This window comes from Protobothrops mucrosquamatus, unplaced genomic scaffold (genome assembly GCF_001527695.2).
Source record: "Protobothrops mucrosquamatus isolate PMUCROS unplaced genomic scaffold, P.Mucros_1.0 scaffold1708, whole genome shotgun sequence".
Taxonomy (NCBI): Eukaryota; Metazoa; Chordata; class Lepidosauria; order Squamata; family Viperidae; genus Protobothrops; species Protobothrops mucrosquamatus.
The window spans coordinates 13,573-26,036 of record NW_015387859.1 but is presented as its reverse complement, the minus strand read 5'-3'; the positions used below and the strand labels follow the sequence as shown (position 1 = coordinate 26,036).

General features: G+C 45.5%; 1 protein-coding gene across 1 annotated transcript in view; it reads right to left on the bottom strand.

Moving 5' to 3' along the window:
• The window catches only part of FYTTD1 (forty-two-three domain containing 1), a gene marked incomplete at its 5' end in the record, with an annotated part of 14,160 nt that extends 2,565 nt beyond the window's left edge, over positions 1 to 11,595 (bottom strand). Inside the window, 7 exons of the mRNA XM_015822867.1 lie at positions 697 to 771; positions 1,990 to 2,051; positions 3,963 to 4,059; positions 5,668 to 5,780; positions 6,672 to 6,817; positions 7,602 to 7,733; positions 11,495 to 11,595. Of these exons, the coding sequence (XP_015678353.1) occupies positions 697 to 771; positions 1,990 to 2,051; positions 3,963 to 4,059; positions 5,668 to 5,780; positions 6,672 to 6,817; positions 7,602 to 7,733; positions 11,495 to 11,595 (726 nt within the window). The remainder of the gene's footprint in view (positions 1 to 696; positions 772 to 1,989; positions 2,052 to 3,962; positions 4,060 to 5,667; positions 5,781 to 6,671; positions 6,818 to 7,601; positions 7,734 to 11,494) is intronic.
• Between the last annotated feature and the right edge of the window lie 869 nt (positions 11,596 to 12,464).

Below are 12,464 nucleotides of genomic sequence, written 5' to 3'. Positions count from 1 at the left end.
AAAAAAATCACAAAACTGCGTCTCACTTGCTTTGGCCCCGTCGTGCGGGAGAATTCACTGTAGAAAGCAGTTATCCTGGGAAGAATTAGTGGTAAAAGGAAACCAGGCCTCTAAAAAGACAGTGGCTGAACACCATCCAAGTTGAATTTTTCAATAACTCTTGCTAAATGTCTATGAGAATTGAGCTGGGAAAGAACTGTCTTCAGTTTGGGACATCTGATGGGAGGACTGCAGAGCTGGAAATCCTACATAGGAGCACCATGCTGAGAAAACCTGGTTTGGATGATGGTTAATTTCATCAACCCACAAATACCTTTGCAACTAAGCCTCTACGGGATATGCTAAATGGGAAATAAAAGTGTCCTTTTGTAGAAGGACAGGCAGGGACCGGGGTTGCAGTCAAGTGAGGAACCAGCCTGGAATCGTTACGTTCCCACAAGCGGTCCAACCTCTCTTCAATTCCATTAACTTTTATGTAATCCATCCCTGGAGGTTTTTAAGAAGAGATTGGGCAGCCATTTCTCCGAAATGGTGTTGCATGGGGTTGGACTGGAAGACCTCCATGGTCTCTTCCAACTCTTGTTATTCTAATTTAGCACTGACCGCTAGCCGACTAGAATCTTGGGTATAAGCATAAGCCACAAATCAGCTGAACTAGAATCTAACGTGTGGTCCTGATTCTTCAGTTTTACTCACATTGGAGAGAGAACAGCACCAGGATTGTCAATGGAGATGGTCAAAATCCCTCCATTTCTGGTAGACGTTCGCCATCTGCATGGAAAGCGTAACTTATTTAATTCCAAAGTTATTTGCAGGAAATTCGTGACATATCACACAGACCCCACTGCTATAAATCATAACAATACAGAAGACACTGGATAAACTGCATAATTCACAGCTATATCGGGGAGAATCGTGGTGGCGCTGTGGTTAGAGTGCGGAATTGCAGGCTGACTCACTGCTCACTTGCCATGAAGTTCGATCCTGACCCCGGCTCAAGGTTGGCTCAGCCGTCCAGCCTTCCGAAGTCGGTAAAATGAGGACCCAGATTGTTGGGGGCCATAGGCTGACATTGTAAACCACTGAGAGGGCTGTAAAGCCCTGTGAAGCGGTATACAAGTCTAAGCGCTATTGCTGTTGATATCCCTGCATGGGTTTACATTGATGATGCTGGAAATCAGCTTTCAAATCACTGACCTCAGGACTTCCGAGGCTATTTCTTTTCAGTAAATTATACCAAATTATACGTAATCCTCGACTTACAACCCATTCATTCAGCGACCAAAGTTACAACAGCACTGAAAAAAGTGACTTAGGAGGATCCTTATTCACACTTACGACCGTCGCAGCCTCCCCGTGGTCACGTGATCAAAATCCAGCTGCTTAGTAACTTGGCTCCTATTTATGACGGTCGCAGAGTCCCCGGGGGTCACGCGATCCTCTTTTGCGACTTCTGACCAGCAAAGTCAACGGGAGGAAGCTGGATTCGCTTAACCACCGGGTTACTGACTTCACAACTGCAGCGATTCATTTAACAACGGTGGCGAGAAAGGTCGTAAAACAGGGCAAAACTCACTGAACAAACATTTCGCTTAGCAACGTCAATTTTGGGCTCAATTTTGGCCGTAACTTGAGGACTACCTGTATAGCAAACTATTTTCATAAACAAGGTTTACAGGTAGTCCTCAGTTACGACCACAATGGAGGCCGATAGAAATGTTGGGCTCCATCGTGGTCGTAAGTGGAGGACTCCCGGTACATAATCAAAGTGATCTCTTATTTAATCCCACTCGTGTCTCCAGCGGCCACCAGCTCCTCTTTCTGATCCAACTGAATTCCCATGCTGCATTTTTCTGGATGAGTTTGCAAGAACAAAAAAAACCCACCCGCGGTCCTTTAAAAAAAAAAATACAGAATTGAGATACGTCCTCCAAAAGAAAACGGGGTACGACTTGGCGATTGCTCGGTCAATTTCTTTGGAATACCTACGGACGGGTCCGTTTGGTTCCCTGGCTTCTGAGGTCATCCTCCGGATGGACTTGTGCTTGTACCTGGGGATGAGGAAAAGGGAAAAAAAGGGGGGAAAAATCAGATACCTATGGGTAGCAAGCTAGCCAGGTGAAACATGCAAGGAAAATTAAAAGTCTGGGATTTCTACTTCTACTTCCTACAGCTAGAAGAAGTCCTTGTCAACGCTCCTAACGTCGGATGTTCTGCATTGACAACAGATGGAAATGGAGCCATCTTTTTCCCTTCCACTTTTAGAGTTAGATGATGCTGGCAGGGGGGATTTGAATGAGAGTCCAGCTAGACATAACAACACTAAACCTAGCATGAGAATCAAGGTTATTGAAATCAGAGCTGATAGAATTGCAGGGCTGGAGAGGAAGCCCATGCTTCAAGCTAATTGGGAAATGTGATTTATGGCTGTTAATTGGAGGAGGGAATTGTGCTTTTGATACTATGTGCCCAGGGGAGGGGAATTCAGTTTTTGGCTTCGATTATGCAGTGCCGATATTCTGCTACTCGAATAAAAGATCCTTTAAGGTAAACAACGCCTTCACGTTCTTTCGAAGAGTTTCATCTGTCGGAACCAGGACAGTCCTCCTATTTGCTCCATCGGTGTTTCTCAACCTTGGCAGGGCTGGCTGGGGAAATTCTGGGATTTGCAGCCCACAGATCGTAAAAATTCTAGGCTTGAGAAATGCTCTCCTAGATGCTTATGGGCTTTTGTGAAAGCTTCTAGAATTCATTTTTCATATTTCTACCCCTATAATTATACCCCACAAGGGTATCCACAGGTAGGGTCCTTGGTGCTCTCTGAGCTTAGTGTTTTTCTGGCGGACATTTAACGACCCTACTAGGTAACATCATCAGTGCTAAAAAGGGAGGGTGGGTGTGTGGGGAGGAGGAGGAGGAGGAGGAGGAGGAGGAGGAGGAGGAGGAGGAGGAGGAGGAAGAAGAAGAATCTGGTGCTCTCTAAACTTGATTGTTTTCCTGCTCACATTTCATTACCAAATTAGGTAACATCATCAGTGCTAGAACCGAGTGGAGTTTACTATCTCACCAGCAATCAACAGGGACTAGCACCAAGATTAATGCTAAGGCAACAGTCAAGAAGTAAATAATAATCCAATGAACCAACCACCATCTCAGATAAACAAGTTAACATAATCAACAGCCTAACCAAGGAAATTCCAAGGCCAAGCCACTTGGGTATAAGCAGAGAGCAAACCCTTCTCCCTTCCAGCACTGATGATGTAACCTAGTTGGTTAGTGAAACGTCTGCAGCAAAACAACCAAGCTCAGCAAACCCCTCTCCCTTCTAGCACTGATGATGTTACCTAGTGGGGTAACAAAAGGCCTCAAAGCTAGGCTCCCCCTCAGGAAAACGCCCCCAACGGAAACCAAACTGAGTGACAAGATTTTAAGGCAGGGGTCTTCAAACTTGGCCCTTTGATGACTGGTGGACTTCAACTCCCAGAATTCCTCAGCCAGGCACGCCTGGCTGAGGAATTCTGGGAGTTGAAGTCCACCAGTCATAAAAGGGCCAAGTTTGAAGACCCCTGTCTTAAATCTAACAAACAAAATGGAGGCTGGCTGAGGAATTCTGGGAGTTGAAGTCCACCAGTCATCAAAGGGCCAAGTTTGAAGACCCTTGTTTTAAGATCTGCAGAAGAGCAGCAGATCTTTAGGAGACACTTAGTCCATTGAACGGATATCCTGCCTTCCCCTAGAGCAGGGGTAGGCAACCTCGGCTCTTTTATGACTCGTGGACTTCAACTCCCAGAATTCCTGAGCCAGCATGGCTCAGCTTGCAAACCTCTCCCTTTCCCCTCAGCACGGCTGGCTCAGGAATTCTGGGAGTTGAAGTCCACGAGTCTCATAAAAGAGCTGAGGTTGCCTACCCCTGCCCTTGATAGACAGGTGCTTCCGGTAGAGAAATGCAGATATATAAATACCTTCAGGCCCCGGCGAAAGAGGAAAGTCGCTTGGCGCGTATCTTTCTGCTGGTATAACTTATTCCCAATTCTGGCGGACAGAGACTGGATGCTCGTCCTGTAAATATAGCAAATAATCATAGCCATATGTCCTTGCATCATTTACTGCAGAGGGGTAGGCAACCTTGGCCCCCTCATGACTCGTGGACTTCAACTCCCAGAATTCCTGAGCCAGCCTGGCTCAGCTTGGAAACCTCTCCCTTTCCCCTCAACGTGGCTGGCTCAGGAATTCTGGGAGCTGAAGTCCACAAACGTTCCATTCCGAATTGTGGTCGTATGTTGAGGACTACCTGCATTGTTACAGAGTGACATCGTAACGCCGCTGCTGCGCGAGCTGCACTGGCTGCCGGTGGCCTTCCGGGTGCGCTTCAAGGTGCTGACTATCATCTTTAAGGCGCTCCATGGCAGCGGACCGGGATACCTTCGAGACCGCCTCCTGCCACAGATTACCTCCCATCGGCCTGTACGCTCCCACAGGGTGGGTCTCCTCAGGGTGCCGTCGGCCAGACAGTGCCGGCTGGCGACCCCAAGGGGGAGGGCCTTCTCTGTGGGAGCTCCCACCCTCTGGAATGAGCTGCCCCCAGAGATCAGGGTGATCCCTGATCTCCCTTCCTTCCGCCGCGCCCTTAAGACATGGCTATTCCAACAAGCGGGACTGGCCTAGGGCAATTTTTAGAGGGGTTTTAATTATATTTTAATTAGACTAAATTTAAATATTTCTTCTTAATTAATTTTAACTCTGTAATTGTTATTTATGTTTTTTAAATCGATTGTCAGCCGCCCTGAGTCCGCAAGAAGGGCGGGATATAAATTCAATAAATAAATAAATAAATAAATAAATCCCTGGATCGAAGAAGTCACAATCTAAAGATTTATCAGATAGAGAAATAAAGACCAGCAGATTCAAGTGGACTATCAGCGAATGCTGATTCTCTCTCTCTCCCTCCCTCCCTCCCTCCCTATAATATATAGATATATATAGATATATATTCTATAGATATCTATTTATATATATCTCTATAGATATCTATCTCTATGTATCTCTCTCTATATATAGAGAGAGAGATATGATAGATGATAGATAAATAGATAGATAGATAGATAGATAGATAAGGATAGATAGATAGATAGATGATAGATAGATGGTAGATAGATAGATAGATAGATAGATAGATAGATAGATAGATAGATAGATAGATAGATAGATAGATAGATAATTATACAGCCAGGTACACCAAGTGGCAAAAATCCTGCAAAGATTATGGGCAAGGTTTGAACGGAATGCAGACAGTCCTCTGTTTATGACAACCGAGCCCAAAACTTTTGCCACTAAGTGAGATAAGTTGTAAAGTGCTTTTTTGCCCCCTTTTACGACCTTTCTTGCCACGGTTGTTAAGTGAGTCACTGAAGCCGATTCCAGTGGACAATCGGCAATTTCGGAGGGAGGGGGAGAGGGAGATGCTTCCAGTTACAGCGGCGATTCGCTGAACAACTGGGGCAAGGACGTTGGTAAGAGGGGGGCAAAACTCATTTAACAACCGCTTCGCTTAGCAACAGAACCCTTGGGCTCGGCGGCGGCCGTAACCCCTGTAAGCGATCCCGTTCCTGGTATGCCTGGAGGCTTCCCCTGAGTCCAAGCTTCAAGGGAGCCTCTCCGAACGCTTACCTTCGGTTTACCAAGGCGGGTCTCCGAAGCCAGGGTCCTTGCTTCCTCTGTAGTTCGGATTGTCTCTGGACGGGCGTCTTCCTTTTCAAAACGGAGTAATTCCGTTGCAGGGTCTTTAGGGAAGACACCCAAAGCCAGTCCCGTGCACATCCAGCAAAACAAAACAAGACCAAAGCCCCCTCCAGCCCCAAACTAAACAGAGAAGCGGATCGTAAGATCCAGAGGTTAGACCCGGAGCTAGATCCCATCCTAGGAGAGAAGCCTGGAGATCAAGCAGGAAAATAAACTTCCGAGGATTAAAATGAGTTTCTAAAGAGAAACTGCTGGCTAGGGAATTCTGGGAGTTGAAGTCCGGTGGTCTCCAAGTGGCCGGGTTTGGAGACCCCCCTGGGCTAACACCAGGCTCTGGGTAGCCTCAATCTAATGTACAGGCGGTCCTCTACTTACAGCAGTTCGTTTAGTGACCGTTCAAACTTACAGCGGCACTGGAAAAAGGGACTTGGGACTGCTTTCTCAGACTTAGGACCCCTTGTAGCATCCCCTCGGTCACGTGATCAAAATTCAGACACTCGGCAAACCGACTCGTATCTATGACGGTCGCAGTGTCCCGGGGGGTAGTGGTGGTCACGTGGTCCCCTTTTTGTGACCTTCCGACAAGCAAAGTCAATGGGGAAGCCAGATTGTGATTAACAACCATGTTCCTAATTTAACAGCTGCAACGATTCGCTTACGACTGTGGCAAGAAAGGGCGTAAAATGGGGCAAACCTCACTTAACAATGGTCTCGCTTAGCAACTGAAATTTGGGGCAACTCAATTGTGGCCGTAGGATGAGGACTACCCGTACTGGGCCAACGTTTCTCAAGCTGAGGCATTTTAAGACGGGTGGACTTCAACTCCCAGAATTCCCCCAACTGGCCGGCATGCAATCCCATGGCCGGATGACGGGAAGAAACGGAAGCCGCTTTCCTCCCTTCCCCCGAACTGCATTGAGCCCAGGCAGGACCTTCTCACTGAGGGGTGATCTGTTGAGGGGGCTGATGCCTTTGTGAGCCCCCAGGGCTTTCCTGGCCGCCAAGCCCGTCTTGATGCCGTAGGCACGCCTCTTCCCCACCACCTGCTTCCGACGTCCTAAGTGGTTCTTGCCAAAGCCTGGAAGGGAAAGAAAGAAAGAAAGAAAGAAAGAAAAGAGAGAGAGAAAGAAAAGAGAGAGAGAGAGAGAGAGAAAGAGAGACGGAGAAGGAAAGAGAAACAGAAGGAAAGAGACACAAAGAAAGAGACAGAAAAAGAGAAAGAAAGAAAAGGAAAGAGAAGGAAAGAGACAGAAAAAGAAAGGAAAAAAGAAAGAAAGAAAGAAAGAAAGAAAGAAAGAAAGAAAGAAAGAAAGAAAGAAAGAAAGAAAGAAAGAAAGAAAGAAAGACAGGAGGGAGGTCAGGAAGAAAGACAGAAAGAAAGAAAAAGAAAGAGACAGAAGGAGACAGAAAAAGAGAAAGAAAAAGAGAAAGAAAGAGAGAAGGAAAGAGAAAGAGAAGGAAAGAGAAAGAAGGAAAGAGACAGAAAAAGAGAGAGAAAGAAAGAAAGAAAGAAAGAAAGAAAGAGGGCAGGAAGAAAGGAAGACAGAGAGAAAGAAAGAGACAGAAAGAAAGAGACAGAAAAAGAGAAAGAAATAAAAAGAGAAAGAAAGAGACAGAAGGAAAGAAAGAAGGAAAGAGGGCAGGAAGAAAGGAAGGAAGACAGAGAGAAAGAGAGAAAAAGAGAAAGAAAGAAAAAGGCAGAAGGAAAGAAAGAGGGAGGGAGGGAGGGAGGGAAGGAAGGAAGGAAGGAAGGAAGGAAAAAGAAAGGATTAGGAGTTATCACTTAGCTGCCAAAAAACAGAGGCCTTGAACGGTTTCTCCCTGATTCCGTGAGAACAAACCATATTCCAGACTCAACTAACCTGGATATTCTTGAATTCCCCACTTCATTCTCCTCATCCTGAACTGACGAGTCCCGTTCTGGTGAAGGCCTCTCTTCATCTTGGGGAAATTGTGCTTCCTCTCTTCTCTCTTGTTCAATTTAATTATATCGTCTGCGAAAGAGACAAGCGGTTTGGCCTTGAAGACGTGGCTCAGGCAAAGAGCCCATCATCCTGTTCTCCTTGCATATCTTAAGGAAAGGCGCAAAAAGCCAATTTCTAGAGGAAAACCGAGAAACAATATTAAACACCGCTTGCAAAACCATCTCCTGGTTGAGCAGGGGGCTGGACTAGAAGACCTCCAAGGTCCCTTCCAGCTCTATTTCTATTCTAAGAGCTCCACACAAATGTGCAGAACATATAGTCAAGGCCCTGGTTTTCCCAGTTGCAACGTATGGCTGCAAAAGCTGGACCATAAGAAAGGCTGAGAAAGGCCAAAGAATGGAGGCCTTTGAACTCTGGTGCTGGAGAAGACTCCTGCGAGTCCCCTGGACTGTAAGGCGATCCAACCGGTCGGTCCTAGAGGAGATCCACCCTGACTGCTCTTGAGAAGGCCAGATCTTGAAGTGGAAACTCAAGTCCTTTGGCCACCTAAGGAGAAGGAAGGACTCCCTGGAGAAGAGCCTGATGCTGGGAAAGATGGAGGGCAAGAGAAGAAGGGGACAATGACAGAGAATGAAGTGGCTGGATGGGGTCCCTGAAGCAGGAGGTGTGAGCTTCAATGGACTCCAGAAGATGGTAGAGGACAGGAAGGCCTGGAGGAACGTTGTCCGTGGGGTCGCGATGGGTCGGACACGACTTCGCGACTAACAACAACAAAGTCAGGATTCTTCAAGAATTGAATTGATGCAAAAAATAGGGCAGAAGGAAGCTAGGATGGAAAAAAACACCCGGAGTAAGGGACTGGACTCGGTGGCCTAAGCAGGCCAACTCAGCACAACAATTCAGTTAAATGAAAAATGGAATCTGCAAAAGGACATTCTCTCCCCCCCCCCATCTCTCTAGTTAAGAGTCTGTAAAGCATTTGTGTTGCCCAAAGGAATTAATTCAGATTTGACCTGCTTAGGAATCTCCAAGTGATCTCTCCCAGGAGAGAGACACCCCCCCCCCAATTCACTTCCCAACATTATTAGCTTTTTAACAAATAGCTCTCTCCCTGGAGAGCGGCCCAGATCAAATAGACAGCCGTAGGGAGAGAAAAAAAATGATCGTGAAGATGAATTGGCTAAATTTCCTCCTGGGTCCTTTTTATAAAATCTGAAGTTGAAACAAGGGCTCTGGGAGAAATTTCTAAAGCCGGGAACGCTCAGCGAATGACAAGGACTTTTGTCTAATAAGGTAATTGGGACGCTCTGAACTGCTGACAGAAGTCACCATCGTGGCGTCTTGCTATTTTCGGTGCAAGCATCGTGAATTGGCCTCTTGTTCTCTGTGGTGAAATGTGAATTCTCCGGCTGGCGCAAAAGAATTCCATTTAATTCCGTCCTGCACCTCTCAGCAAAGCATAGTTTTATACTCTCTTGTAATCCCTTCCTCTGCGTTCTCTCCACTTTACTGGGTAAGAGAAGGGAAAAAAAAACCCAGGCATGGCTTGCTAGGGAATTCCGGGAATTGAGGTCCAGACATCTTCAAGTTGAGAAATGCTGCTTTAGACTAACATCTTTCTTGCAAAGTCCTAAGGAAATTCGACATTGTGTGTGTGTGTGGAAGAAAACAACTATGGGTGGACTTACGACGGCGCGTTTAGTGACCGTTCGAAGTTACAACGGCACTGAAAAAAAGGTGACGCATGACCATTTTTCACACTTATGGCCGCTGCACCATCCCCAGAGTCACGTGATCAAAATTCAGATGCTTGGCAACTGACTCATATTTAGACGGTGAGTTCTAGTCCCGCCTTAGGCATGAAAGCCGGCTGGGTGACTTTGGGCCAATCACCAGGAGACGGAGAGTTCTAGTCCCGCCTTAGGCATGAAAGCCGGCTGGGCGACTTTGGGCCAATCACCAGGAGACGGTGAGTTCTAGTCCCGCCAGTCATTCCCTCTGAGCCCTCCCCACCTCACAGGGAGGAAGATGTCTTTCATATGTTCTCTGCCTTGAGTTATTTATAAAGTAATAAAGGTGGGATTTAAAAAAAAAAAGTCAAATCAAATAAAGTTGCCGGAGAATTTAACACCATCATGAAGAACCAACCCTGTGCAGGTATGGAAATCTTAATTGACTCCAGGGATTATGGAACACAGTGTTCCATAATCAAAATAGCTGCCTATTTGTTTTCCACGTGCAGCTTTAAAGGTGAAGTAATAATTCAATGCAAGTCCTTGAGAGCTTGGACCCAAATTATAACCCTAGATCAGATTCACTTGAGCACCAAGGACCGAATTTAGGCGAGATTCGGGATGAAGCTGACTTATGGTGGGGCCAGTTCAGAGATCGCCTCAAGAAAATTGGGAATGCTATGCTCAAGGGGTCCCAACCAGAGTAGGAAAGTCCAGATCCCTCTCTGTGTCAGCCAGCTTAAAAAATAAGAAATACAGAAATATAAATTAGGATAGGATAAGGGGAGGAGGAGGAGGATTACAAAAAAAATAAATTAGAATAGAATTCTTTATTGGCCAAGTGTGATTGGTCACACAAGGTATTTGTCTTGTATGTAAGTTCCCAGTGTACATATACACAACAAAGTGATGTCATCACAATAAGAGAAGGTAATAGGAAATCATGACTGACTCAGGAATTCTGGGAATTGAAGTCCACGGGCCCTAAAGGGGCCATGTGGACAGTATTGACTATTTATTTGTTATGTACATGTAGGGGTGTGGGTCTATACATATGTTGTATATAGTATGTTTAGGTGTGCGTCATGTATGTGTTTCACTTTGAGAGCGGGCAACTAAATTTCATTTTTGATGTGGGCCATTGTGCCCACAGTAAAAAAAAAATGACAATAAAGGTTATCTTATCATATTTGCCCAACTCTGGTCTATGGCAACAGAATCTTGAAAAATGGAGGGCATTTTAACTTCCCTCCCTCTTCTGCCAAAAAGAATCAGGGCAGGGCCACCTTCCGTTTCTTTCTAACACCTTCCTCCTTTCCCGGGCTTAATTCAAATTTCGCTAGCTGCTGTATTCCTTCTCCAACCATCTGGGTAGTCCTCCACACCAGGGGTCTTCAAACGTGGCCCTTTTATGACTGGTGGACTTCAACTCCCAGAATTCCTCAGCCAGCCTCCATTTTGTTTGTTAGATTTAAGACAGGGGTCTTCAAACTTGGCCCTTTGATGACTGGTGGACTTCAACTCCCAGAATTCCTCAGCCAGCGTGAATTCTGGGAGTTGAAGTCCACAAGTCATAAAAGGGCCAAGTTTGAAGACCCCTGCTCTACATTCATCTCTCAACCTTCCCCCCCCCCAGTTGTGGGGAAAAGGAAGGAGGAAGTACTACGTATGCTGTTAAGTTCCTGAGGGAAGGATCAAAGATAATAATATAAATCAAAATAAATGGGATAGCTCCTAACCTTAATCCTGAAGAGATCTGGCGGGTTTCATTTACATTTTAGATTTCTTAACCGCCCCTCCATTAGGTTCTTTTTCCTCTACATTCTTGTCGGAAAAGTCTTGCCTTCAAGAAATATTTCACTTACATCTTTGTAATTGTTTTGTCCTCCCTAGAAAGCTACCTGTACATTTCTAAAAGAAACAGATTTCCTACCACCAACAAAACTTTGGGGCTTTATCTGTTATTATTTTGCTTTTTTAAAATTTTTCCTTTGTTTTTCATTCTCAAACCTTTCTGAATACAGGTAAACCACCTGCTAGTTTGGGCTAAAATACAGATGGGCAATTTTTGATTTAATTTGCTGTAGGAAACCCTACCGCCCTCTGCAGTGCACACATTCAGGAAAGAATGCCACGCTTTTAAGCCCTCATATGGTTTATCTATCCCAGCGTAACATTCAGTGTGAATTATAAAATTTCTACAAGCCCAAATTTAGGATATCCCCATTACAGAAAAATAAGGTTCAAATACCAAAGTTGGTCTAGCGTCTGTTTTCAGCAACATACCTACAACCTAAGACCAAGGCGAAGCCAACATCCTTCCGCCCAATGAGACTCAAACAGATGTTGGTAACACTGCCACTGTGCAAATTTTCTTCCCCCAAACCCCAGCCTGGCCTTTTCCCTCCTAAGGCACAGCTTGCAAAGTCTAAACCTAAGGGCAGGGAACAGCAAGCAAACCCTGGCTGCTCTCCCAAACACCAAGCTTAAATATTTTTTATTTAGCGTACGCCGTATAGAATCTACAGAGGCCATGCAATCACTGATATTCAGTACAAATAAAACACATTATACATAAACGTATATAAGTAAATAAAGCATCATATGGCGCCATATTATAGCAATTTTACCATGGTTTTACCTTAATGTAATATTTTATGTGGTATACTGTTCTCTCTCTAATATTAATATATATATATATATATATNGTGTGTGTGTGGAAGAAAACAACTATGGGTGGACTTACGACGGCGCGTTTAGTGACCGTTCGAAGTTACAACGGCACTGAAAAAAAGGTGACGCATGACCATTTTTCACACTTATGGCCGCTGCACCATCCCCAGAGTCACGTGATCAAAATTCAGATGCTTGGCAACTGACTCATATTTAGACGGTGAGTTCTAGTCCTGCCTTAGGCATGAAACCTGGCTGGGCGACTTTGGGCCAATCACCAGGAGACGGTGAGTTCTAGTCCCGCCTTAGGCATGAAAGCCGGCTGGGTGTCTTTGGGCCAATCACCAGGAGACGGTGAGTTCTAGTCCCGCCTTAGGCATGAAAGCCGGCTGGG